At 49.8% G+C, this 26,769-nt stretch overlaps 1 protein-coding gene across 1 annotated transcript in view; it reads left to right on the top strand.

Moving 5' to 3' along the window:
- Positions 1-26,769, top strand: part of LOC135822799 (uncharacterized) — a 41,014-nt gene that overhangs the window by 2,372 nt on the left and 11,873 nt on the right. Inside the window, exons 2-8 of the mRNA XM_065335624.1 lie at positions 13,279-13,420; positions 14,141-14,251; positions 15,497-15,633; positions 23,531-23,813; positions 24,999-25,099; positions 25,490-25,705; positions 26,326-26,509. Of these exons, the coding sequence (XP_065191696.1) occupies positions 13,279-13,420; positions 14,141-14,251; positions 15,497-15,633; positions 23,531-23,813; positions 24,999-25,099; positions 25,490-25,705; positions 26,326-26,509 (1,174 nt within the window). The remainder of the gene's footprint in view (positions 1-13,278; positions 13,421-14,140; positions 14,252-15,496; positions 15,634-23,530; positions 23,814-24,998; positions 25,100-25,489; positions 25,706-26,325; positions 26,510-26,769) is intronic.

The raw sequence follows: 26,769 nt of genomic DNA, 5'->3' as shown, positions 1-26,769 counted from the left end.
CAGACTCTGACGACGTGTCAACGTCATGCATGTGCGAATTCTGTTTGCTAATCCTTCTCATAACGCGAATTCCGTCACTGAGTTCGACTTTCCTTGGAGAGCGAACGCGAACGCGAATTTCGTCTTGCTAATCCTCCGTAATATCTGAAGTTTCGCCGATCCCTGCACGCGGACGTCTAAATGGCTATACAAGAAATGTGAAACCAGCTTCCGTTCGCGGAGCTAAAACTCGCGACACACGAACAAAATCAAAAATTGGAAGCTGTACGCCCATGGCGAATTTCAAGAGCAAAAGAATGAGCTATTGATTGTGGAAATCGGCCGAACGATGCCTGCAGGAGACATTTTTCAAGACGTAGAGGCAGTGCGAACAAACACGGACGAACTCCACAAGAGTTTCCAGTCTTCACTGTCTGAACAAGGATTTGAAAAAATGAGCATCCAAAAATATTGATTCCATGATCTAGATGTACATGTGCGTCTTCTGGGGGGAGGGGGTCAAGGGAGAGAAGCACCAATATCGTCTCTAAAAAAACATCGATATTTACGGACGGCCCCTTAGAGCTATGAGGAGTATTTTTTTGTATTGTATTGTATTATATAATTTTACTGGGGCATTCCCAACAGACCCAAAGGTTTTCTTACAGGGTGCCTAAGTATAATGGATGCAAACATCTCTAATCACCATTGCACCCGGATGTGGGTTGAAGTACAATAATTATTTATATTCCAGAATTGCAATTTTCATATTCTTCCCCGTTTGTCGTAAAAACAGAACTGACGTAGTAACCATCGATTAACATTTTGCTACTGAAAATGTGACAGAAACGAGTTGGTAAACATTACACCACTTGCAAGAAAGATAGAGGTTAATAACCATTATATTTATTGTTTGTGTAACAAATGTACGTACAGCATTCATGAGGTGACATAGTGAGTGATAACAGTCTGTAGTGGCTGTAGGCACAGACGTGATTTGCAGACCTATGAAAACAATTTCAGGTCTGCAACATGCTTCCTCTGTTTACATAGGACATAGAACAGGCTTGTGCAAACGGATAGAATCAGCTTCCAGAACCTCCCACTGCTTTCCATAACTAGCACGACACAGAACAGAGGAGTGAGAGAATTATACTCCTTCAAACCGTCGGGACGAGATATTAAGTGACAGTACAACGCTGAATTCTTGCAAGTACCACGCTCATCTGCATCGTCTTGATCCGCACAGTCTGACGTATTCGTCTCTCCATCGCCATCCATCTCCTCATCATCAGTAACAGTCATCACCTTTATAATCATCATTACTATCACTATGGAAATGGCCTCGTGTACGGGCTTGAAACGGTGATAATCGAGATTGTGTGCAAAAATCAGGGACAGGTCAAGCAGTCAAATCATCAGATAGATATTCAAGTAAAAATATGACATTTAACAGTTGAATAATTCGTAGCAAGTAGATGTTCAAATGCTGATTATTTTACCGGGTAGATATTGGAGGACAGATGATGTTACTTTACCAAAATAGTTATTTAAGAAATGTGATGTTATCCACAGAAATATTGTTGAGAGGCATAGCCTAAAAATTCACTATGCAGCCAAGCGACACTGAGCCACAAAAGAATCCCCCCCCCCCCGTCTGTTATAATTATGACCCTCGGCAGCTACGGAAGCCAGTAATGGCCCACCGCAAGAGGCAAAATGACAGGCGGGTATGCAACATACCCATTACAACAGGATATTTCACATCCTGGCTTCTCTCTACGAAAATATAGGCAAGAGACTTTATAAAGGCCTGCTGAAACCATTTGTCGAGAACACCAGTGGGGTGAACGATCCTCGCTTGACATTCACAATGCGGCTGGCATATGGATCCTTTTTCGCCCGTTCATGGGACTTCAGCTGACTCAGGGCTTTTGATCGAGACAACACGGACGCTGCGGGATGGGTAATCCGCACAGAAAAAGGGTCTTGTTGCCTCTACCAAAAACTCCGAGCTCGTGCGTCAAGACGAGCTTCAGCACTCCTGTTAAGCAAACACCCTCCTGGTAGATCCTCATCAAAGCACTGCAGCAATCTAGGCTCTGTCTCGACGTCAACAACACCTGCCTCTCTCAGGAGACTGGCGATAAGGTCTCTAACCTTGTGCCGTGCGATAGTGTATCCACCAAAAGCGCAGGTGAGAGCGTGTGCGGGACTGCGATCCACTCCACACACGCATTTCTCAGGCAAACCACTCAATCTATGACCGTACCGGATGCATAAAGCATCCCGGAAATCCGATTTCTTCAAAATTGTTCCATCCTGCCAGCGGGGAGCGACCGTAAGCCACGACGACAAGCCCTTCTCATTTGAGACTTCTACCAAGAACTGTTGCTCGGCAGTCAAGCACGGCTTGATATCGGCTTGGCGACGACACACATCCCCAATCCTGGCCGCATGCGTTGCCCTTGCTATGTGCTGTGCACACTGCATCCCACTGCATCACGAACCGGATCATGTGGCAAGATTAATTGATCCGGATTCGCCAGCACACCAATATGTCCATCAGGCTGTGCGATTCTCTCCTGGGCTTCCATCTGTGGCACACAAGAAACATCAGGAGGGCTTGTGTAATCGCCGGTCAGCAGCAGCTGCACCAGAGGCTTGGTCATCGCCCTACTATCAATATCGTGATCACCATCACCAACCTCTCTCCGTTCTCTTCCTTCCACCACTACTGTCTTGCCGTTGACATCTCAGTTGTGATCCTGCCTGATCCACTCTTGTCCTTGCTTGTGATACAGGTGTGGTTTGTGACAGTGGTAAGGGGTTCGTGCATGGTTTTCCCCGCTTAGATCGCTTAGCCTGTTCCGCTTCAGGTAGAATATGGAGTGCATGTTGATTAATAAGTGCGTTCAGGTGTTGAATGGTCCTACCAACGTACCAGGCAGCACAGTTGCGACACTCAACTGAGGGGTACACTACGATTAAATTATCAGAACAGTCAAGCGGACGAGGACGGGAATGGATCGAGCTAGAGCACAGCTGAGATGGTGACAAGTGGTGGAAGGCTCAACGGCATTTGTGGGAAGCCGACTGAGAACAGAAATCGGTGATAGTAATGATGACAATGGTGGTGTTATTGACGTTACTGATGAAGATGAGATGAATGATGATGGAGACGTGAACCAGTTAGATTGTGAGGATCAAGACGATGCAGATAAGCGTGGTACGTGCAAGAATTCAGCGGTGTACTGTCACTTAATATCTTGTCCTGACTCTTTGAGTCTGTATGATGATTCTCACTTCTCTGTTTCATGTCGTTGCCAGATATGTAAAACAGTCGAAGGTTCCACCAAGTGGAAGCTTTTTCTATCTGGTAGCATAAGCTTTAGGAGCTGCATCTGTGCCTTGATCCTTGAAGGGTGGTGGCGTTACTACGGATGCGGAAAACTCGGTTTCCAGCCGAGTCTCACGCGAACGTGATTTTTTTGCTTAAGCCTGTTCAGGCGTGTAGGACTGCCGTTGGAGGTGGTCTGGCCGGAAGGGGGTCGGGGGTCTCCCCCCCCCTTGGAAAATGTTTAAATCCTGCATTGTGAGCGTGGTCCGGCCAAAGCCGGACCAGCTGGACCGGCTGCTATGCCCCTGCTGGTCAATGTTAACAGAAGAAGCATGTTGCCGATCTACTTGAAGTAAAAATGTGTTTGTCGGTCTGCGAACCAGCTGTATACTTGGCGTCAGTATGCACTGCTATCATTCACTAGTATCACCGTATGCATGGCGTTTGTGCATTTGTTGTATTAACTATGGTATTTGAACCTTGAACTGTCTTGCACATGATTTAGTGTTTACCAACTCGTTTCGATCACATTTTCAGTAGCGATTTGTTAATTGATGGTTACTACCTCAGTTCTGTTTTTACGACAAACGGGGAAGAACATGAAAATTGCAATTCTGGAATATAAATTATACTTCAACCCTCAGCCCGGTGTTAAGCTGATTCATGATGTCTGTAACACTTGATCCTAGGTACCGGTATGTGCATGCACACACACAAACACACACACACACACACACACACACACACACACAAACACACACACACGTACATGATGTCTTTGTACATACTAGTACACACACTTATAACGGCACAACTCATTATGATAATGTACCTACAGTGACTCGTGTACATTCTCAAGTTGTTAACTAAATATTTCTTTGCAGGCTAACACTGATCCAGGAATGGAGAAACCAGAAACTTGGAAATCAACTACATACACACCAAAAGTAATACATGTTATCACCATACCGTACAGGTGTATTGATCCTGGGCATTACTTGGGGTACTGTTTACCAGTGTGGAGAGCTGTGATGTTGACAAAGTGCCGGGCGGCTGCTATGCCTGCAGGGGCTGTTTCAAGTGCCGGGTAGAAGTGTGTTTGGGTGCGCATCTGTCAGCATAGACCTTTCTCACAATGTGCACGTGACCTGACGCCCACGGCGCAGCGTAAGGCAAAAGAATTCAAAAGATGCACTGTTTCTGTACTGAAAGCTATTAGAATTTAGTTGTTTGTGGATATTGTATTGTTTCTCTCATCGTTTTGAAGGCCGTGTAGGTGTTTGGAATTATTTCCTCGGTGTTACCAACCATGCCGTCGTCCTGCGCTGCGGACAGCTGTGCAAATCGTGCTTCAGCAGACTGTCCTTACCGCTTTTTTAGATTTCCAAAATCAGATCGAGAACGATGTCAGATGTGGATAGCTTCAGTTTGCCATCGTCGTCCAGTTGGCTGGTGGCCATCCGATGGTATGCGCATTTGCGGGAAGCATTTTTTGACTGAAGAACCCTCCGACTCTCCACATGACGTGGACTACATCCCGACAATTGTGGATAGCAAGCCCAAAACTGAAGAGCGAGCTGTTCAAGCTGATGCCAGAAAAAAGCGACAATTCCGAAGGGAACAGAGGAAGGGAGATCAGCCGGATGAAGCTGCTGCTGCTTTTGCTGCTCAACCAGAGGAATTACCTCAATCTGAACCTGTCAGTGCTGATAAAGGTCCTGTAATTCATGCCCCATTGCCGGAGACCACTGATGGGCTTGCGGCACGTATCCGGCATTTGGAGTTCCGTGTCCACCAATTGGAGACACACGCTTGTGAGGTAACCAGTGAGCTGGACACCTACAGAGCAGCAGCCAGCCGCAAGCAGTCTATCTCGGCACATGACCTTGAAGGCAAGGATAAACTGGTTCGTTTCAACACTGGTTTCCCTTCGTACGCCGCCTTCATTTCCTTCTTCCATTACCTGTCTGGGAAAGCTGGGCGCCTCCATATCTGGCGCGGTCAGAAAGAAGAAGCGCTTCGTTCCGCAACAGGTGTGACAGGTCGGCTAACGATGCAGTATGCTAGTAGGCAGCTGGAGTTAGTAGATGAGTTTCTGGCTGTCATGATGCGGCTGAGGCTAGGATTGCTGGTGGAAGATGTTTGCTTCCGGTTCGGCATTTCTGCCACCTACTTCTCGAAGATCTTCACAACGTGGATAGTGTTCTTGTCGAAGGAGTTGGCTTTACTCTTTCCCTGGCCATCTGCTGAGCAGGTTCGCTTCCACACCCCACCACAATTTGCAAAGTATCCTAACACTAGAGTAATAATTGACTGCTTTGAACTATTTATTGAGCGTCCATCTGCTCTCCGTGTGAACTGCCAGATGTTCTCTCACTACAAGAACCACTCGACGTTCAAAGCTCTGATTGGCATCAGCCCTGGTGGCGTTGTCACATATCTATCCAAGTTGTTCACTGGACGTGCGTCAGACAAGTTCATTGTGTCTCACAGTGGCTTTCTTGATCTGATCGAGCATGGTGATAATGTAATGGCGGACAAAGGCTTCGAAATTCGGGATCTTCTCCTGCCTAAACGTGCCACTCTCAACATCCCACCATTCCTGGGCCAACAACGAAGCCAGTTCACTGCCCAGGAAGTGGACGATACACGCAGAATTGCTGCCCTTCGTATTCACGTTGAACGAGCAATTGCCCGTCTTCGGTGTTTCCGGATTTTACGCGGGACACTCCCCATCACACTTGCCCCTATTGCTAATGACATCGTCACAGTCTGCACTCTCGTCACAAATTTTTCTGATCCTCTGGTCGCAGATGAGCACTGAGGTTCGCACCATTGTCAGTCACCAGTGCTTCATTACATTTTCAATTTTGCCAGCAGCGGTACTGCTGAGCACACAGCTCTTTCACATTGTGACACTGCAAGTCGTGGTGTATTGTTAGTTTGTTTGTTTCTTGGCTTCTTCATTCGTTATTCACACCTGTGTGTGCATGAGTGTGTGTGTGTGCGGGGGGGGGGGGGCATGTGTGTGTGTGTGTGTGTGTTTGTGTGTGTGTGTGTGCCTGAGTGTGTGAAAGAGGCATCATTCAATGATGTTGTACTTGTACTTTCATCGCGTATGTCGAAAAGCATTTCATTTTGTTTTGTTTGATCCACTTCACCAGTTTTCGACTCCATCCTGATGATGGCTTCTGGCCCAAATCTCATTGAAATTAAACTGGTTTGCAGCGAAGAGACTAACGTTACTTGGCATTTGCGTTTGTGGTGGTGTAGGGTTCTTCATTAATTAACGCTGTGATCCCTTTTCCATTCCCTCCGCCAGTGAATATGTGGTTCATGATTTCCTTTTTCTTAGTATACAGTTGCATGTCATTTATCCGGTGGTCCATCATCCACCATGTCAGTTGTCAAACAACGCAGTGCTGGCTCACACACTGTATAATTATTATGATCACTGTCCCCATATACTTCAAGAATCAAGACATTGAACATCGTTGCGGTCGCATACAAGTGAGTCTATAGTTGAACACGACCAGTGTCTCAGGATAGTAACAGAGCATGCAAAATACAGGCAAAAGACACTCTCTACAGTCCTTTTGATGTGTGAACACAAGATGGCTATGTAGTTTCAGTCATCCAGATTATCAAACAGTGTCCATTGTCCAGTCCTGAGCTTGAGGGTGCCGGATAACAGACACTCACCTCTAATTTTATTCTTTCTTTTTTATTAAACCCGGCACGTTCGGGCTCTCTGCCTTCTCCGTGAAACAAAAAGAACTCTAATGACATGAGGAATTGGCATGGACATAGCAGGTTGGCACCGCAGCACTGCATCAGGTGCCGAAACAGTTCAACCGAATTAAAGATTTAAACTACAACAAGAAAAGTGTGTTCTCGTGTGGGAAACAGCAAAACATTAATTGAAAAAGGATAAAAGGCGTGATGCGGGCATCGCAGGTTTCACAAGAGTCCGTACCAATACTGTTCAACCAGTCTAAGATCTTCCTACAGATCATCGGTATCGACAAAGCAATGCATACAGTAGTTCCCCATATCATCAGTTGTGCATATATGATGAAAATAATGTGCGCAGTGGCTGTTACGACATGCCTTTGGTTTAAGCCCAGGGAACGCACACGTTTGAGAGCAACATGCAATACGAGGTGCCAACTTCTGAGACAAAGCAGGTGACCGACCCGCAACAGGCAATGGTGCTGAAGGTGACGACACTGCAGCAAGTGACGACACTGCAGCAAGTGACGGCACTGCAGCAGGTGTTGGCACAGCAGCAGGTGACGACACTGCAGCAGGTGACGGCACTGCAGCAACTGACGACACTGCAGCAGGTGACGGCACAGCGATAGGCATAGCCAGCGAGGGCATTGCAGCAGGCAATGATACTGGCGATAACATTGCAGCAGCTGTTGACTTCTGATGTTCAGCGAACAGCTTCCTGGAGTGGATCTCTGGTAAGACATGGCTGATGTAGAAAGCTTTCAACTTCGGTAGCAAAGTATCATTCCACAGTACACTGTCACGAAATATCCTCTCAATGTGAAGATTGGTGGGATAAGGCGCGTCGGTCCACATGACGAAGTCTGCCCACTCCTTGTCCATCACGGCCAATTCTCCCTGCACCTGCGTGTAGAACTTGTGAGTTCTTCGCAATAGCAACTTGCCTCCGTCGCTTCTAGTCAAGCAAAACTTATGCCCAAACTGGTTGCAGATGGCCGCGGGAGACATCTTGTTAATGGACACGCCATCAATTGAAAAGGGACATTTCACCTCAATTAGGCCATGCGGATCAGACGAAGCAGGATCGTACAGCAGTCCATCGGAAGAAGCACCGATGAAGGAGTACTCTTGATAGAGAGTAACACCTGATGGCGTGTGACGTACAGCAATATCTGACTCAAAACCAAAATTCACAAGTCGCAAGTAGTCCTCCACGGCCTTTGCTTCATGCATAATACCCCATTGCATAGCCGTTGTCTTCGGCATGTTGGAGTAACCCATGATCGTCTTCACCAAGCTGTCTGGGGATGTAGTCTCCCTACGGTTTACGATGACATGAAAAATAGAGGAAGTGATGCGGCCAACCCGAATGTCACGCCAAAGTGGCGATCTTGACTGCTTCTTCGTGACACTCTCGATATAGGAGGCCAGGCTGCTGTCAATGGAGCTATCATTAGCAAGATCAGTGCACATCGCCACAACAACATCCTCATCCAGGTCATCACTGAACTGATCTGTCCTAGGGTGTCGTGAAATAACCAACTGCTTAGCCTGCTTATCCAAAGTGTGCATAGCATGCTTCTTGGCCAAAGATGGGTGGTTCCAGAATTGGAACAAGCCAGATGTTGGCAGCTTTGATGCAAATGTATCCAGTAATTCCTGGACACAATGGTCGTCCACAGCAAGGTCTTGAGCAGCTCTCGGTTCAAAGGTGGACAGAGAACCTCCACAGACCTTGCGGGATTCCTTGCCATAGGCAGTGGCCTCAAACACAGCGTCCGCCAACGGGACAGCAGGTACCGATAGCTGGGGTGGAGGACGATGCCACGACATCAAGCGTCCAGTGCATGTTGCGTCTGCCTGTATTGTTGTGGCGTCTTTCTCCTTACAGTCCAGGAGGTAGAACAGGAGCGCGGCGACATGACTGCAGCTCTCACCCAGTCCAGCAGCACACTTGCACCTGGCACTATACACAGCCCCTTGAGGCGACATAGTAATAAAAACTGGGTAGGCCGATTTCTCCCGTGACGGATAAGACTGGTGCACATGCCCTCTAGCATAGATGTACTGGGGCTTCACGGGATCAGGGCAGCACATCCACACATTGGAAACCCACCCGCTGGTGAAATAGCTATAGCCTTTCAGTGACTTGAAGTTGCTGCGCTGACGGTCAGACGAGGATTTGTCCCTCACTTCCACGAGGTACGTGTATATGTCCCCGTAAATAAAATTATCAATAAGGAAATCGTGTACCCAACACGAGACAGAATCATACGTTGGCAAGGCTTCCAATTCTGCCGTGATCTCCACTGTTTTCGCGGACGCTTCTGGCGCAACATGTGGCGGCGCTGAGGCTGCAGAAGACGTCTCAGCAAGTCCAACAAGGGTCTCCACCAACTCAGTTTTCCTCTTATTGCTGTGGACAATTTTGAAATGTCTGCACAGCTCCTTCAGCACAGGCACGTTTGCTGACTCCAAGCGTTTCCTCAACTTGTCGACATCACCCTGTTGAGACTGCACTGCCTCGACAAGCTCCTTGAGGGATGCCATGTCGGGGAGAGAAAGGAAATGTCAACGATAGCAATTGTTCTCAATACAAAATGATGTGCAAACAGCACAAAAACCCGAGTCTTTTGCCTTACGCTGCGCCGTGGGCGTCAGGTCACGTGCACTTTGTGAAAGTGGTCTATGTTGCATGTGGTGTGACATGCAGCACCTGCAAGAGCACTCTAAGGGTTGCTGTATGGATATCTAGAATGCCTCTCAGGGCTGTCCGTAGGTTCCTGGGCGTACTTCTGTATTTTTTTATTTTTATTTTTTTTATTACTTTATTTTTTCTGTATGGACGCTACATGTCATTGCAGTCGTGGGGCTTGCAAGCCCAGTGTCACTGTTCTGGAAAACTGTGTTGTTACTAATTACTTACCCAGTACTTATATGTTGCCTGAACTATGCAAAGCCAGGAATGCAGGTAGTGGCACGATGATTATACCGACTCTTGAGCTTTGAATATAAACATGGTCTGATAACAAATATTTTGAGAAACTTGACAGAGTTCAAGTGCGTGAGAAACTGGGAAACCTGTCGCTCCGGTAGCAGTGGCAAGTCATGTCACAGACACAGGGCAAGTCAGGTACGCTTGTGTCAGTTTTCAATGGGAAACTTCAAATCCTGAACACCCCGTGGGCTTGACATGACTTCATGTTAGCGGCAACTGTACTCCCCCTCCCGGCCATAGCAGTGACGTGTGCCACGACTGGTATTATTGGACTCGGATACAGAGCGAAGGATAAATTTATAGAAAAGAAAAAGGACCGAGGAACTACAAAGCTGACTGTTTAGTATCTGGTGGTGTAAATGGACATTAAAGCGTAACTTGTAGTTAATTAGTCCTTTTTCCTTTCTATAAACTGGTATTATTATAAATCTTTACAACCCCGTTTGTGTCTTTCCCTCAGACCAGGGAAAACAACAATAAGAGGATGAAAAGGCGATTTTTACTGCAAGTTTCATGCACTAAGCAATCCTCAGAAAACAGCCAACCAGCTCTGCTTTTCGGCATTGAGCACCATTTTGGACAGCCTGCAACCTCTCTGTTTAAATATTCACAATGATGTTCAGAATCTTTTCACGGCACCGCACATATCGATGTGAGTAGGCAATATGTGTACGTGTGTCACTATGACATCCTGAATATGGAGTACGTGCTCATGGAGACTTCACTGTGAAACCTAGCACCTGTGGGTTCCGCTTGGCCACCGCCAGACCCAGGGTTCACAGGATATGTGCACAAGTCATCATAGACAGGTGGTGTAATCTTCAAGAACATCAGCCATTGCACTCTCACGTCATCGATATCCTAACTTCTACTGTAACACGTTAACCTTCGTCGCCAATGCTACATGCTACATGCTACATGCTACATGCTACATGCTACATGTATGTTCTGGAATGCCGTTATTGATCAGCTAACTTGCGAACCAAATGTGCTGACAATGACAAGTCGGAGACCAAGAACCAGGATACATAAAATACAGCAAGGGAACAAGACTGATACCACATTTTCCGGAGTATAAATAAGCCACCCTTTGAACGCTCAAAATTTACCCCAAAAAGGGGGTGCGGCTTATACTCCGTCCATCAAATTAAAGGGGAAGTTAAGGCAAAAATTAAAATTTCACCAGTTGTCGTCTTCGGGGTGCTGAGTCGAATGGTCTTGGTCCGAGAAAGCTGAGACGCTCCCTTCCTACTTGAATCCCAATCGAACTCGCGCACTTCCACCGAAACTGGGTGACTGCGCCCTACTAGATGGGGATTTGTATGCAAAATGTCACTAAAAGCGCCATTTCGTTCTTATAAAAGCACGGATGACCGCGATTGGCCCATATGTTGTAGTCTTTTGGACGCTGAGTCGACTGGTTTTGGTCCGAAAAGGCTGCGATGCAGCGTTCCTCCTTTATTCCCAATCGAACATGGTTGAACAAGTGGTCACGTGCTCCTGGGTGCCCAAATCACCTGGTCACCACGCCAGCAGGTGACAACTTTCACACCAAGGTTCAACTCGAGTGACAGGACTGCACCCAAAAATGGTCAAACAGGCTAGTAAGTTGTACCCTGCAGGCACGGTGACCAGGTGACTGGCGTACGCAGGAGCACGTGACCGCTTGTTCAACCATGTTCGATTGGGAATAAAGGAGGAACGCTGCATCGCAGCCTTTTCGGACCAAAACCAGTCGACTCAGCGTCCAAAAGACTACAACATATGGGCCAATCGCGGTCATCCGTGCTTTTATAAGAACGAAATGGCGCTTTTAGTGAGATTTTGCATACAAATCCCCATCTAGTAGGGCGCAGTCACCCAGTTTCGGTGGAAGTGCGCGAGTTCGATTGGGATTCAAGTAGGAAGGGAGCGTCTCAGCTTCCTCGGACCACGACCATTCGACTCGGCACCCCGAAGACTACAACTGGTGAAATTTTAATTTTTGCCTTAACTTCCCCTTTAACGGTGATAAAAGGGTAGATGTGTGTAATTCATGGCATAAAGGGGGGGAGGGGGGCTTATACTCTAGTGCGGCTTATACTCCGGAAATATGGTAAAAAAATAAATAATATACAGTACCATAATATCATTCTAATCTCAACCAGGAGGTCTGCTACATCATGGGTGGTATTGCAACACAGGTTCACAGGACTCAGTGGCCTTGCAATACATGACACAGTAAACCTGTAACTAAAGACCACCGTGACTAGCGATCAGCCTGGCACTACAGACCACTTCGCCAGGCACGGACGGTCTCACAATCATATAATGGTAGTGCGGTGCAAACCTCTAACTAAGGCCCACCTGCCACTAAAGACCGCTTTCTCCGGCCCCAAGGGGTGGTTGTTAGTCACAGGTTTGACTGTGATAACTTGTTTCCTGTTCACTGTAATACATTGCCAGCTGATTGCTCAGCCTGAAACTCGTTGCAACACCCCGTTCTGTGTTTCTGTGTAAGACATCTCTAGCCTTGTGTATTGAGCTCAGGTTTGAAAGTGGAACTGTCGCCTTGTGTGCATGTGCAAATGTGTGCTTTGCGGTATGTATCTATAGTTGGCCGGAGGCTGAAGTATGCCGGGGATAATATTTCCCCACTCTGGAAAAATGCAAAAAAAAGGTATTATAGGTAGTTGTTACTTCGAGTGTCACGCCACGGGTTGATCATCAGATAATGATGCTATCACTGTGCAGGGCAATCAGATGTACATGAAGATGTGTAAAACCAAGTAGAGGAGCTCATCCAGCCCCCCCCCCCCCCCTACCCTCTCTTTCCTTTGTTCACATCACCTTCCAACCTGGTTAACACCTGCTCCAGTGTTTGATGGGATATTGCCATTGGAGTGGAGCATCTCATTCTTGTTTTGGCTGAATGAGTGACCAGTCATCTACCATCAGAGTGTTCAGCCACCCCAAATAATAGTGTCTGCAATCATTTTACTGCAGAACGGCTGATTTTAGGTAGTAACATGCCTAGCGTTTTCTGAATCTGGACCAATTCGCGATGAAAATAATATCAGCAATGCAAGTTTCAGAGTTTAGAAAGAAGGATGACTAGTACTGTATTGTACACGCAAAATTTCGATTGGTGCAGCAAAACAATACTTTCGCTAAAATTACTAAAATATCACCGGCGCTGAAATTAGCGGTTTTATAATATTCTGTAATCACGACTTGTTTCTTGCAGGACAATCGTGACTTCATGCTCGTCTTTGGTGGAGTCACTTACCGCAAAGCAACATCGGTCATCTTGCTTCAACGAGAGTGTATTCACTCCGTTGGAAATGGCACGGACGAAGCAGCGCTGTGTTGCCGGGGCACGGCCACAAGTAAGTGTTTATCATCTCCCTGGATGATTGTGTAAGGAGGCACCCGAGACCCCGCCTGGCCTGGTTAGCCATGTGCCATGTACATGCAAATACACAAGGGGTTCAGGACCGCCGGACCGCCGGCCAAAACGTTAGTCCGGTGATAACTTAACCAACCGGACAGGTTCCCACAGGCCTAGGGCTTCTCTTTGTTCGAATACATTCCCTAAATCCAACATGAATGCTACAAGGATACCTGCTACCAAGGCTGTCGACCAGCCTGGTCTTGAGTGATAACACGTGCAGTATGGCTCTCGACCAGCCATAAGCTGTGTCCTGGTCCAAAGTCGCATGGGATAACCCCATCCGTCATTGTACTTGAATTGGTGGAAATTGTGTAAAAATGTTTGGCTCTGTTGCCTTCAGTTCCACTTCTCACAAAGGTCACGATGTGTATGTAGCTCTTATGATATTGTTAGCTCCCAGCTAAACGCAGTCCCCTCGCACTCTTAGAACGCAGGGTTTTGTAGTATTGAATAATTGTATGGAAGAAGTATTTACTGTATTTTATGCTTCTGCATGTTTGCTTTGCCACTGCTGCTGCTGTTGCTGCTGTTACTGCTCCTGCTGCTGCGTGTCCTGCCGCTGCTGCTGCTGCTGCTGCTGCTGTTGCTGCTGTTACTGCTTCTCCTGCTGCTGCGTGTCCTGCCGCTGCTGCTGCTGCTGCTGTTGCCGTAACAGATGAAGTCTGGGCGTACGTGATAGTGGACAAGTACTGGCTGGAGATATCCAGAGAGATAGGCCCCTCGGAGAGGTTTGACCACTCTGCTGATAGTCTCCGGGACAAGTCTGGTAAGTCAGTGTGATGATGACATTCACTGTACCCAGGCTGGCTGAGCCAGAGGACCTGCAGGGTATGCCGTTGCATCACGGAAATCCGTATCGTTCTGCGAGAACTGTGGCAATACGCCCAGTGGGAAAGCAGATAATGCCTGTGCATATGGTGAAGTAAAATAAAGCTAAACAAACAAACATATCTCTTGCGTGTGATGGCGCCAGGCTGATCAGCACAGCCTTCGTTTGTGTGCATCTATCGTAAAGTACTGCCAGGGTACCCCGTTTGTGGTGTTGGTGCATGCGCGTGTCGCTGTGGTGTGAAAAGCAGTCTTTGTCTTGAGTTCGTCATGTCTAGTTGTATTTCAGTAGTCTTCTTGTAACGAGAGAGCTTGGAAGCTCGGGGCCCTACGCTATGCTTTTTTGCCTTGATGACCTAGACAAAAAAAGCATAGGGATGTTATAAATTCTTATAAATTTCTACTTTTTGTTTTTAGACATAACCTGGGATTCGAACCCGCACTATCGCCCTGCATGCATCCCCGATACACTTCGCATACATACTAATTCTTCCAAGTTGCTTCACGTTATGATCTTGTATTTGAAAGCCCTATTTGAATATGCATTGTGGCCAGCCGTCTTTGATTGTACTGTACGGTACGGGACAGGTACGGGACAGGTACGGTCGAGGGTAATACGACGCCATCTACCGCCTTGATGATGGCAAAAAAAGAATAGGGATGTTATACATTTTTCAATTTTCCTATTTTTTCAGGCATTACCTGGGATTCGAACCCGCACTATCGCCCTACATGCATTCCCCCATACACTTCGCATTCATACTCATTCTTCCAAGTTGCTTCAGGTTCTGATCTTGCGTTTGAAAGCCCTATTTGAATAGTGCGGCCAGCTGTATGTGGCCAGCTGTGTTTGATGGTACGGTATGGTATGGGACAGATACGGGATAGCGCCAGGCGTGACACAAACACACAAACAAACAAACACCAAATTAAAGCTGTGTGGACCCTGGCTAGCGCCAGACGTTACTGAAGTAACGTCTTCTGCATGGCTACGGGAATAAACCATCTTTCTTAATGTTCACTAGTTTGAGGGAAAGAGACAAACGGGAAAACTTCTTAATGTAGTTATTGTTGTCCAATTGTATAAGTGTGGAGATGACATGGGGTTGGGAGCAGGTGGAGAAAAGCCATCTACAACAGAATGTGTTGACCATGTTCTATTGATGTACATGTGTGTGTACAGGTATTTTGATGTACGGTGGACGTACGTATCTGTACTATCGCAACGGTAGCTTGCAAGGCAGCCAGCTGTTCAGTGATGTGTGGATATTCACCCTGTCCACCGCACTGTCACGATACGACTTTGGCAAGTGGATACAGGTAAGGGATAAGCCACACAGGGGCCAGGGGCAGGGGAGTATGACTTTGGTGAGTGGATACAGGTAAGGGATAAGCCACACAGGGGCCAGGGGCAGGGGAGTATGACTTTGGCAAGTGGATACAGGTAAGGGATAAGCCACACAGGGGCCAGGGGCAGGGGAGTATGACTTTGGCAAGTGGATACAAGTATGTGAAAACATCCCTTTTGAGATCATTATTTTGAAGTAAACCCAGTCGATGTAACGAACATTGAAGTTCTACCTCGCTCCGGAGATGAGGCTGTTGGGGTGACACATTCAGCTGCTTAGAATGTCTCCCATTCTCAACATATCTCAACATACGATAATTATGTTCTTACTCTTGTGACTGTGACGGTGGGTTTGTGGATTCTGCTTTTAAAAAGTTAGTCAACAGTGAGCCGGAGATGCTGCTGCTGCATTGCTGCTGCTGCATTGCTGCTGCTGCATTGCTGCTGCTGCATTGCTGCTGCTGCATTGCTGCTGCTGCATTGCTGCTGCTGCATTGCTGCTGCTGCATTGCTGCTGCTGCATTGCTGCTGCTGCATTGCTGCTGCTGCATTGCTGCTGCTGCATTGCTGCTGCTGCATTGCTGCTGCTGCATTGCTGCTGCTGCATTGCTGCTGCTGCATTGCTGCTGCTGCATTGCTGCTGCTGCATTGCTGCTGCTGCATTGCTGCTGCTGCATTGCTGCTGCTGCATTGCTGCTGCTGCATTGCTGCTGCTGCATTGCTGCTGCTGCATTGCTGCTGCTGCATTGCTGCTGCTGCATTGCTGCTGCTGCATTGCTGCTGCTGCATTGCTGCTGCTGCATTGCTGCTGCTGCATTGCTGCTGCTGCATTGCTGCTGCTGCATTGCTGCTGCTGCATTGCTGCTGCTGCATTGCTGCTGCTGCATTGCTGCTGCTGCATTGCTGCTGCTGCATTGCTGCTGCTGCATTGCTGCTGCTGCATTGCTGCTGCTGCATTGCTGCTGCTGCATTGCTGCTGCTGCATTGCTGCTGCTGCATTGCTGCTGCTGCATTGCTGCTGCTGCATTGCTGCTGCTGCATTGCTGCTGCTGCATTGCTGCTGCTGCATTGCTGCTGCTGCATTGCTGCTGCTGCATTGCTGCTGCTGCATTGCTGCTGCTGCATTGCTGCTGCTGCATTGCTGCTGCTGCATTGCTGCTGCTGCATTGCTGCTGCTGCATTGCTGCTGCTGCATTGCTGCTGCTGCATTGCTGCTGCTGCATTGCTGCTGCTGCATTGCTGCTGCTGCATTGCTGCTGCTGCATTGCTGCTGCTGCATTGCTGCTGCTGCATTGCTGCTGCTGCATTGCTGCTGCTGCATTGCTGCTGCTGCATTGCTGCTGCTGCATTGCTGCTGCTGCATTGCTGCTGCTGCATTGCTGCTGCTGCATTGCTGCTGCTGCATTGCTGCTGCTGCATTGCTGCTGCTGCATTGCTGCTGCTGCATTGCTGCTGCTGCATTGCTGCTGCTGCATTGCTGCTGCTGCATTGCTGCTGCTGCATTGCTGCTGCTGCATTGCTGCTGCTGCATTGCTGCTGCTGCATTGCTGCTGCTGCATTGCTGCTGCTGCATTGCTGCTGCTGCATTGCTGCTGCTGCATTGCTGCTGCTGCATTGCTGCTGCTGCATTGCTGCTGCTGCATTGCTGCTGCTGCATTGCTGCTGCTGCATTGCTGCTGCTGCATTGCTGCTGCTGCATTGCTGCTGCTGCATTGCTGCTGCTGCATTGCTGCTGCTGCATTGCTGCTGCTGCATTGCTGCTGCTGCATTGCTGCTGCTGCATTGCTGCTGCTGCATTGCTGCTGCTGCATTGCTGCTGCTGCATTGCTGCTGCTGCATTGCTGCTGCTGCATTGCTGCTGCTGCATTGCTGCTGCTGCATTGCTGCTGCTGCATTGCTGCTGCTGCATTGCTGCTGCTGCATTGCTGCTGCTGCATTGCTGCTGCTGCATTGCTGCTGCTGCATTGCTGCTGCTGCATTGCTGCTGCTGCATTGCTGCTGCTGCATTGCTGCTGCTGCATTGCTGCTGCTGCATTGCTGCTGCTGCATTGCTGCTGCTGCATTGCTGCTGCTGCATTGCTGCTGCTGCATTGCTGCTGCTGCATTGCTGCTGCTGCATTGCTGCTGCTGCATTGCTGCTGCTGCATTGCTGCTGCTGCATTGCTGCTGCTGCATTGCTGCTGCTGCATTGCTGCTGCTGCATTGCTGCTGCTGCATTGCTGCTGCTGCATTGCTGCTGCTGCATTGCTGCTGCTGCATTGCTGCTGCTGCATTGCTGCTGCTGCATTGCTGCTGCTGCATTGCTGCTGCTGCATTGCTGCTGCTGCATTGCTGCTGCTGCATTGCTGCTGCTGCATTGCTGCTGCTGCATTGCTGCTGCTGCATTGCTGCTGCTGCATTGCTGCTGCTGCATTGCTGCTGCTGCATTGCTGCTGCTGCATTGCTGCTGCTGCATTGCTGCTGCTGCATTGCTGCTGCTGCATTGCTGCTGCTGCATTGCTGCTGCTGCATTGCTGCTGCTGCATTGCTGCTGCTGCATTGCTGCTGCTGCATTGCTGCTGCTGCATTGCTGCTGCTGCATTGCTGCTGCTGCATTGCTGCTGCTGCATTGCTGCTGCTGCATTGCTGCTGCTGCATTGCTGCTGCTGCATTGCTGCTGCTGCATTGCTGCTGCTGCATTGCTGCTGCTGCATTGCTGCTGCTGCATTGCTGCTGCTGCATTGCTGCTGCTGCATTGCTGCTGCTGCATTGCTGCTGCTGCATTGCTGCTGCTGCATTGCTGCTGCTGCATTGCTGCTGCTGCATTGCTGCTGCTGCATTGCTGCTGCTGCATTGCTGCTGCTGCATTGCTGCTGCTGCATTGCTGCTGCTGCATTGCTGCTGCTGCATTGCTGCTGCTGCATTGCTGCTGCTGCATTGCTGCTGCTGCATTGCTGCTGCTGCATTGCTGCTGCTGCATTGCTGCTGCTGCATTGCTGCTGCTGCATTGCTGCTGCTGCATTGCTGCTGCTGCATTGCTGCTGCTGCATTGCTGCTGCTGCATTGCTGCTGCTGCATTGCTGCTGCTGCATTGCTGCTGCTGCATTGCTGCTGCTGCATTGCTGCTGCTGCATTGCTGCTGCTGCATTGCTGCTGCTGCATTGCTGCTGCTGCATTGCTGCTGCTGCATTGCTGCTGCTGCATTGCTGCTGCTGCATTGCTGCTGCTGCATTGCTGCTGCTGCATTGCTGCTGCTGCATTGCTGCTGCTGCATTGCTGCTGCTGCATTGCTGCTGCTGCATTGCTGCTGCTGCATTGCTGCTGCTGCATTGCTGCTGCTGCATTGCTGCTGCTGCATTGCTGCTGCTGCATTGCTGCTGCTGCATTGCTGCTGCTGCATTGCTGCTGCTGCATTGCTGCTGCTGCATTGCTGCTGCTGCATTGCTGCTGCTGCATTGCTGCTGCTGCATTGCTGCTGCTGCATTGCTGCTGCTGCATTGCTGCTGCTGCATTGCTGCTGCTGCATTGCTGCTGCTGCATTGCTGCTGCTGCATTGCTGCTGCTGCATTGCTGCTGCTGCATTGCTGCTGCTGCATTGCTGCTGCTGCATTGCTGCTGCTGCATTGCTGCTGCTGCATTGCTGCTGCTGCATTGCTGCTGCTGCATTGCTGCTGCTGCATTGCTGCTGCTGCATTGCTGCTGCTGCATTGCTGCTGCTGCATTGCTGCTGCTGCATTGCTGCTGCTGCATTGCTGCTGCTGCATTGCTGCTGCTGCATTGCTGCTGCTGCATTGCTGCTGCTGCATTGCTGCTGCTGCATTGCTGCTGCTGCATTGCTGCTGCTGCATTGCTGCTGCTGCATTGCTGCTGCTGCATTGCTGCTGCTGCATTGCTGCTGCTGCATTGCTGCTGCTGCATTGCTGCTGCTGCATTGCTGCTGCTGCATTGCTGCTGCTGCATTGCTGCTGCTGCATTGCTGCTGCTGCATTGCTGCTGCTGCATTGCTGCTGCTGCATTGCTGCTGCTGCATTGCTGCTGCTGCATTGCTGCTGCTGCATTGCTGCTGCTGCATTGCTGCTGCTGCATTGCTGCTGCTGCATTGCTGCTGCTGCATTGCTGCTGCTGCATTGCTGCTGCTGCATTGCTGCTGCTGCATTGCTGCTGCTGCATTGCTGCTGCTGCATTGCTGCTGCTGCATTGCTGCTGCTGCATTGCTGCTGCTGCATTGCTGCTGCTGCATTGCTGCTGCTGCATTGCTGCTGCTGCATTGCTGCTGCTGCATTGCTGCTGCTGCATTGCTGCTGCTGCATTGCTGCTGCTGCATTGCTGCTGCTGCATTGCTGCTGCTGCATTGCTGCTGCTGCATTGCTGCTGCTGCATTGCTGCTGCTGCATTGCTGCTGCTGCATTGCTGCTGCTGCATTGCTGCTGCTGCATTGCTGCTGCTGCATTGCTGCTGCTGCATTGCTGCTGCTGCATTGCTGCTGCTGCATTGCTGCTGCTGCATTGCTGCTGCTGCATTGCTGCTGCTGCATTGCTGCTGCTGCATTGCTGCTGCTGCATTGCTGCTGCTGCATTGCTGCTGCTGCATTGCTGCTGCTGCATTGCTGCTGCTGCATTGCTGCTGCTGCATTGCTGCTGCTGCATTGCTGCTGCTGCATTGCTGCTGCTGCATTGCTGCTGCTGCATTGCTGCTGCTGCATTGCTGCTGCTGCATTGCTGCTGCTGCATTGCTGCTGCTGCATTGCTGCTGCTGCATTGCTGCTGCTGCATTGCTGCTGCTGCATTGCTGCTGCTGCATTGCTGCTGCTGCATTGCTGCTGCTGCATTGCTGCTGCTGCATTGCTGCTGCTGCATTGCTGCTGCTGCATTGCTGCTGCTGCATTGCTGCTGCTGCATTGCTGCTGCTGCATTGCTGCTGCTGCATTGCTGCTGCTGCATTGCTGCTGCTGCATTGCTGCTGCTGCATTGCTGCTGCTGCATTGCTGCTGCTGCATTGCTGCTGCTGCATTGCTGCTGCTGCATTGCTGCTGCTGCATTGCTGCTGCTGCATTGCTGCTGCTGCATTGCTGCTGCTGCATTGCTGCTGCTGCATTGCTGCTGCTGCATTGCTGCTGCTGCATTGCTGCTGCTGCATTGCTGCTGCTGCATTGCTGCTGCTGCATTGCTGCTGCTGCATTGCTGCTGCTGCATTGCTGCTGCTGCATTGCTGCTGCTGCATTGCTGCTGCTGCATTGCTGCTGCTGCATTGCTGCTGCTGCATTGCTGCTGCTGCATTGCTGCTGCTGCATTGCTGCTGCTGCATTGCTGCTGCTGCATTGCTGCTGCTGCATTGCTGCTGCTGCATTGCTGCTGCTGCATTGCTGCTGCTGCATTGCTGCTGCTGCATTGCTGCTGCTGCATTGCTGCTGCTGCATTGCTGCTGCTGCATTGCTGCTGCTGCATTGCTGCTGCTGCATTGCTGCTGCTGCATTGCTGCTGCTGCATTGCTGCTGCTGCATTGCTGCTGCTGCATTGCTGCTGCTGCATTGCTGCTGCTGCATTGCTGCTGCTGCATTGCTGCTGCTGCATTGCTGCTGCTGCATTGCTGCTGCTGCATTGCTGCTGCTGCATTGCTGCTGCTGCATTGCTGCTGCTGCATTGCTGCTGCTGCATTGCTGCTGCTGCATTGCTGCTGCTGCATTGCTGCTGCTGCATTGCTGCTGCTGCATTGCTGCTGCTGCATTGCTGCTGCTGCATTGCTGCTGCTGCATTGCTGCTGCTGCATTGCTGCTGCTGCATTGCTGCTGCTGCATTGCTGCTGCTGCATTGCTGCTGCTGCATTGCTGCTGCTGCATTGCTGCTGCTGCATTGCTGCTGCTGCATTGCTGCTGCTGCATTGCTGCTGCTGCATTGCTGCTGCTGCATTGCTGCTGCTGCATTGCTGCTGCTGCATTGCTGCTGCTGCATTGCTGCTGCTGCATTGCTGCTGCTGCATTGCTGCTGCTGCATTGCTGCTGCTGCATTGCTGCTGCTGCATTGCTGCTGCTGCATTGCTGCTGCTGCATTGCTGCTGCTGCATTGCTGCTGCTGCATTGCTGCTGCTGCATTGCTGCTGCTGCATTGCTGCTGCTGCATTGCTGCTGCTGCATTGCTGCTGCTGCATTGCTGCTGCTGCATTGCTGCTGCTGCATTGCTGCTGCTGCATTGCTGCTGCTGCATTGCTGCTGCTGCATTGCTGCTGCTGCATTGCTGCTGCTGCATTGCTGCTGCTGCATTGCTGCTGCTGCATTGCTGCTGCTGCATTGCTGCTGCTGCATTGCTGCTGCTGCATTGCTGCTGCTGCATTGCTGCTGCTGCATTGCTGCTGCTGCATTGCTGCTGCTGCATTGCTGCTGCTGCATTGCTGCTGCTGCATTGCTGCTGCTGCATTGCTGCTGCTGCATTGCTGCTGCTGCATTGCTGCTGCTGCATTGCTGCTGCTGCATTGCTGCTGCATTGCTGCTGCTGCATTGCTGCTGCTGCATTGCTGCTGCTGCATTGCTGCTGCTGCATTGCTGCTGCTGTGACTGCTGCTGCTGCACTGCTGCTGCTGCATTGCTGCTGCTGCATTGCTGCTGCTGCATTGCTGCTGATGTGACTGCTGCTGCTGCATTGCTGCTGATGTGACTGCTGCTGCTGCATTGCTGCTGATGTGACTGCTGCTGCTGCATTGCTGCTGATGTGACTGCTGCTGCTGCATTGCTGCTGATGTGACTGCTGCTGCTGCATTGCTGCTGATGTGACTGCTGCTGCTGCATTGCTGCTGATGTGACTGCTGCTGCTGCATTGCTGCTGATGTGACTGCTGCTGCTGCATTGCTGCTGCTGCATTGCTGCTGATGTGACTGCTGCTGCTGCATTGCTGCTGATGTGACTGCTGCTGCTGCATTGCTGCTGATGTGACTGCTGCTGCTGCATTGCTGCTGATGTGACTGCTGCTGCTGCATTGCTGCTGATGTGACTGCTGCTGCTGCATTGCTGCTGATGTGACTGCTGCTGCTGCATTGCTGCTGATGTGACTGCTGCTGCTGCATTGCTGCTGATGTGACTGCTGCTGCTGCATTGCTGCTGATGTGACTGCTGCTGCTGCATTGCTGCTGATGTGACTGCTGCTGCTGCATTGCTGCTGATGTGACTGCTGCTGCTGCATTGCTGCTGATGTGACTGCTGCTGCTGCATTGCTGCTGATGTGACTGCTGCTGCTGCATTGCTGCTGATGTGACTGCTGCTGCTGCATTGCTGCTGATGTGACTGCTGCTGCTGCATTGCTGCTGCATTGCTGCTGCATTGCTGCTGCATTGCTGCTGATGTGACTGCTGCTGCTGCATTGCTGCTGATGTGACTGCTGCTGCTGCATTGCTGCTGCATTGCTGCTGCATTGCTGCTGCATTGCTGCTGCATTGCTGCTGCATTGCTGCTGATGTGACTGCTGCTGCTGCATTGCTGCTGCATTGCTGCTGCATTGCTGCTGCATTGCTGCTGATGTGACTGCTGCTGCTGCATTGCTGCTGCATTGCTGCTGATGTGACTGCTGCTGCTGCATTGCTGCTGATGTGACTGCTGCTGCTGCATTGCTGCTGATGTGACTGATGCTGCTGCATTGCTGCTGATGGGACTGGTGCTGCTGGAGCCCTTTTGAAATTACCCGTACACCCTCCCCTGTTTATACTCTAGCCTTATAGATACAAGTCCCAACCAGCGATGACACACACATGCTGTACACTGGTGGTGTAAGCTGTTTGGAAATAACCCGTGCGCCTTGATCCTTGAAGGGTGGTGGCGTTCCTACAGATGCGGAAAACTCGGCTTCTAGTCGGGTCTGATGCGAACCGTGATTTTTTTTAAATTGATTCTCTGTATGTATGCTACAGGTACAGGTCCCAACAAGTGGCAGCGCATCACCGGGTGCGAGGTTCGGCTCGGTACTGGGAACCATCGACGACTCGACGTTTGCGGTGTTCGGCGGCTGCCTGTCGACGGGATTCCACTGCGACGACTTCCGCACGGACCTGTGGATTCTGAAGGTTACGCCCAGTATCACCGCCTCCAGTACTCTACAGGAACAGAGCACGTTCACTGGCGTCTGGTCAAGGATTGATACTGAACAGTCGCAAGCACCACCGCCATCAGCTTACTACAATATGCAATATACAGGTAGGAACGAACAACCGGCGTCCGGAACAGTTTACACTTGACACTCCATACGTACAGATCAATGCAATATTGTGTTTCAGCTCACTGCTAATGGGACGCTTGTCTGTGTTTGCCTTCATAAACGGATGTTTACCCTCTAGCACCACCAGTTACTAAACAAGCAGCTCATGCGATAACATTGCACGACAATGACCGACGGCACTGACGTTCTACAACTAACTGGCTAACAGCTCTAGCACATATTGGATGCGCACGCCAACAGCCTTCCAATTTGGAAGGTTCTAAGTTATAGAAATAACATAAAGGGGAAGGTTAGCGCAACCAAGATAAGCACGAGCTGAAAGTCTGAGCTGTGAAGGATGTTGGCGGATGTTCATGCATGTCGATGACGATACTGGCAAGACCATTGGACAATACGGTCAAACCACGATTCAAGGACGCAAAGCAACATTCCACACACCTTGTGCGGCTCAAAAGATCAGAACATCAGTACCGTCGGCCAGTGTCGTGCAATGTTATCACATGAGCTGATTGTTTAGTAACTGGTGGTGTTAGTGGACAGTATAGTGTTACCCTCTAGCAGTGGCAGGCGCGTGCGCCGGTGCCCTTCAAGGGAGGGGGGGGGTTCCGGGGGCCTCCGCGGGAAAATTTTCAAAAAATGAAGCAAAATCCTGCATTTTGAGCGAAAAAAGGGGGGTCCTGGGAACCCATACGGGGCACGCGCCTGAGTGGTGTTAGTGGACAGTATAGTGTTACCCTCTAGCAGTGTTGTTTTCTATAATAATGCCACAGTAAAACCTTTGACTAACGACCACCCCTTGGGGCCAGAGAAGGCGGTCCTTTACTGGCAGGTCACAGTGGTCCTTGGTTCGAGGTTTGCACCGCACAACCATAAATGTGAGACCATCCGTGCCTGGCAAAGTGGTCTGTAGTAGCAGGCTGGTCGCTAGTCACGGTGGTCTTTAGTTACAGGTTCTACTGTACATGTACAGCGTATTTGCAATTGTAAACTCAATTTGGTCAGAAATGTCATAAAGTATGCCTCTTGTGCCTGCCGGCTTATTGTGTATTATTCTGCCTTCATTCTGCTGCTCGAAAGCCAAGGATCATGCTGATCGTACTATTGTACTATTTTTGAAATGTCCTCGTATGTCGGTGCTTTGCCTTCTGTTTGTGATCCTGTAGGGAATAGTCGTAACAGCTTTCTTGTTCTTCAAGGCTTGGCCAATGTCACCCATGAGTTGTCTAACCGCTCGTATCCTTTCTATGAGTTCAAGCTGGATCAGGTGAGGCACAAACAACTCTGCAAAATCAGTGCAAATGCTAACTACCTAAGAGTCAATGTCTGTCACGACCAAATATCACCCGATTTTTGGGGAATGGAGAGTATCTGGACCAAACTGTCCTAGTGGGCGAACAAGGTCCGCTCAGGGATAAAAGGAGGCAACTTTGAGCGAAATCGGAAATTTGGTGATATTTGCTCATTACAGCCTGACTCTTGGTAATGCTGTTCATTTATTTAATGAAAAGCACAAACCTTCAGACATGTGATTATGCACATACAGTGTACATGCGTCTGTATAAAGAAGGCAGTACAAACGACAGTGTTTTGCACACTATCAATCAAACGCTATGTGTTTAAACCGAGGTCTCTATGCCGTTGCATATCCTCACAGAGTACTGGCAGTAGTGGTGATGTACCTACACAAGGACGATGGCATCAACTGGAAGCGTATAACGTGACTCACCAGAAGATTGGACTGCCGGACACGTCCAATCACATCTACTTTGATCCGATGTACGACTGCTTGTTCAACGTGCGTATACAACCGACAGTGGATGTGTTGTCCAGTGTAATGTCAAGATTCTGCTTCACCTCCTCAGCACCCACTGTAAGTAAAGACATCCGACCTGTGAGACCTGTGAGCCGAAAGCAGCGCCAAGGCTTGTGCGGCCCCTGTGGACCTCCTGTGGGTTTTGTGCCGAAAATCTGATGTCACTGAAATGGAATGGCGGCGCTATTATACAATGTACTCTCGGCTCGGATGTTTTGGACCTTGCATGTTACCAAGTTTGCTCTTTAATAAATCCTTATACCCCAACTGCACATGCTGTGTGTTATCTCTGTCGTGATTTTGCAGAAGTGAATGTTTCGATCCCTACCCGAACTGGAGCATTGTTCTGTTGGAAAGCAGGATAGAGTTTCGGTTCAGAATTCCGAATATCCAGTTCTAGACTGCGAAGAGAGCAGTACATACTATGCACCATGCTGTTGATGTTGAGGGTGATCAGTGTTGCAGCTTGCATGGTCTGGTTCCTGCGATGTCCTCTCTCACAGGGTATAATGATTGTGCAACATCTCATTCACTGGTTTGAGGGAACGATGCAAACGGGAAAGTCTGAAGAAAAAATTGACTGTCACCACCAGGACTCGAACCAGGGACCCTCGCTTGCTAAGGATTGTGCAATGATTGTGCAATATTGTATTTCTGACTACTCTGTCACACTGCAGTTTCCATCGGAAGGATCTTGGCAGCCAGTGTTGTCTGAACCCGTCAGAACGCTAGAGAAACCGTTTCCGCTCACTTTGTCACATCAGACAGCAACGTTTACTGAAGATGAAGTGCTCCTGTTTGGTGGTGTTGTGGAGACGTTTACCGGACTGGAGTCCGAAAATCTATGGTCTCTTGGCATTAGTAAGTCGGTGTGTCTGTGTGTGTGTCTGTGTGTGTGTGTGTGTGTGTGTGTGTGTGTGTGTGTGTCTGTGTGTCTGTGTGTCTGTGTGTATGTGTGTGTGTGTGTGTGTGTGTGTGTGTGTGTGTGTGTGTATGTGTGTGTGTCTGTGTCTGTGTGTGTTCATGAATATGCGCATTGGTGTAAATACACGTGACATGTGGAGGAGGGTCAGAGACAGAGTGACGGATTATGAATGGTCTATAATCCTCGGACACCCTCG

Source organism: Sycon ciliatum, chromosome 8, assembly GCF_964019385.1.
Source record: "Sycon ciliatum chromosome 8, ocSycCili1.1, whole genome shotgun sequence".
NCBI classification, from domain to species: Eukaryota; Metazoa; Porifera; class Calcarea; order Leucosolenida; family Sycettidae; genus Sycon; species Sycon ciliatum.
This window is presented reverse-complemented; position numbering and strand designations above follow the sequence as displayed.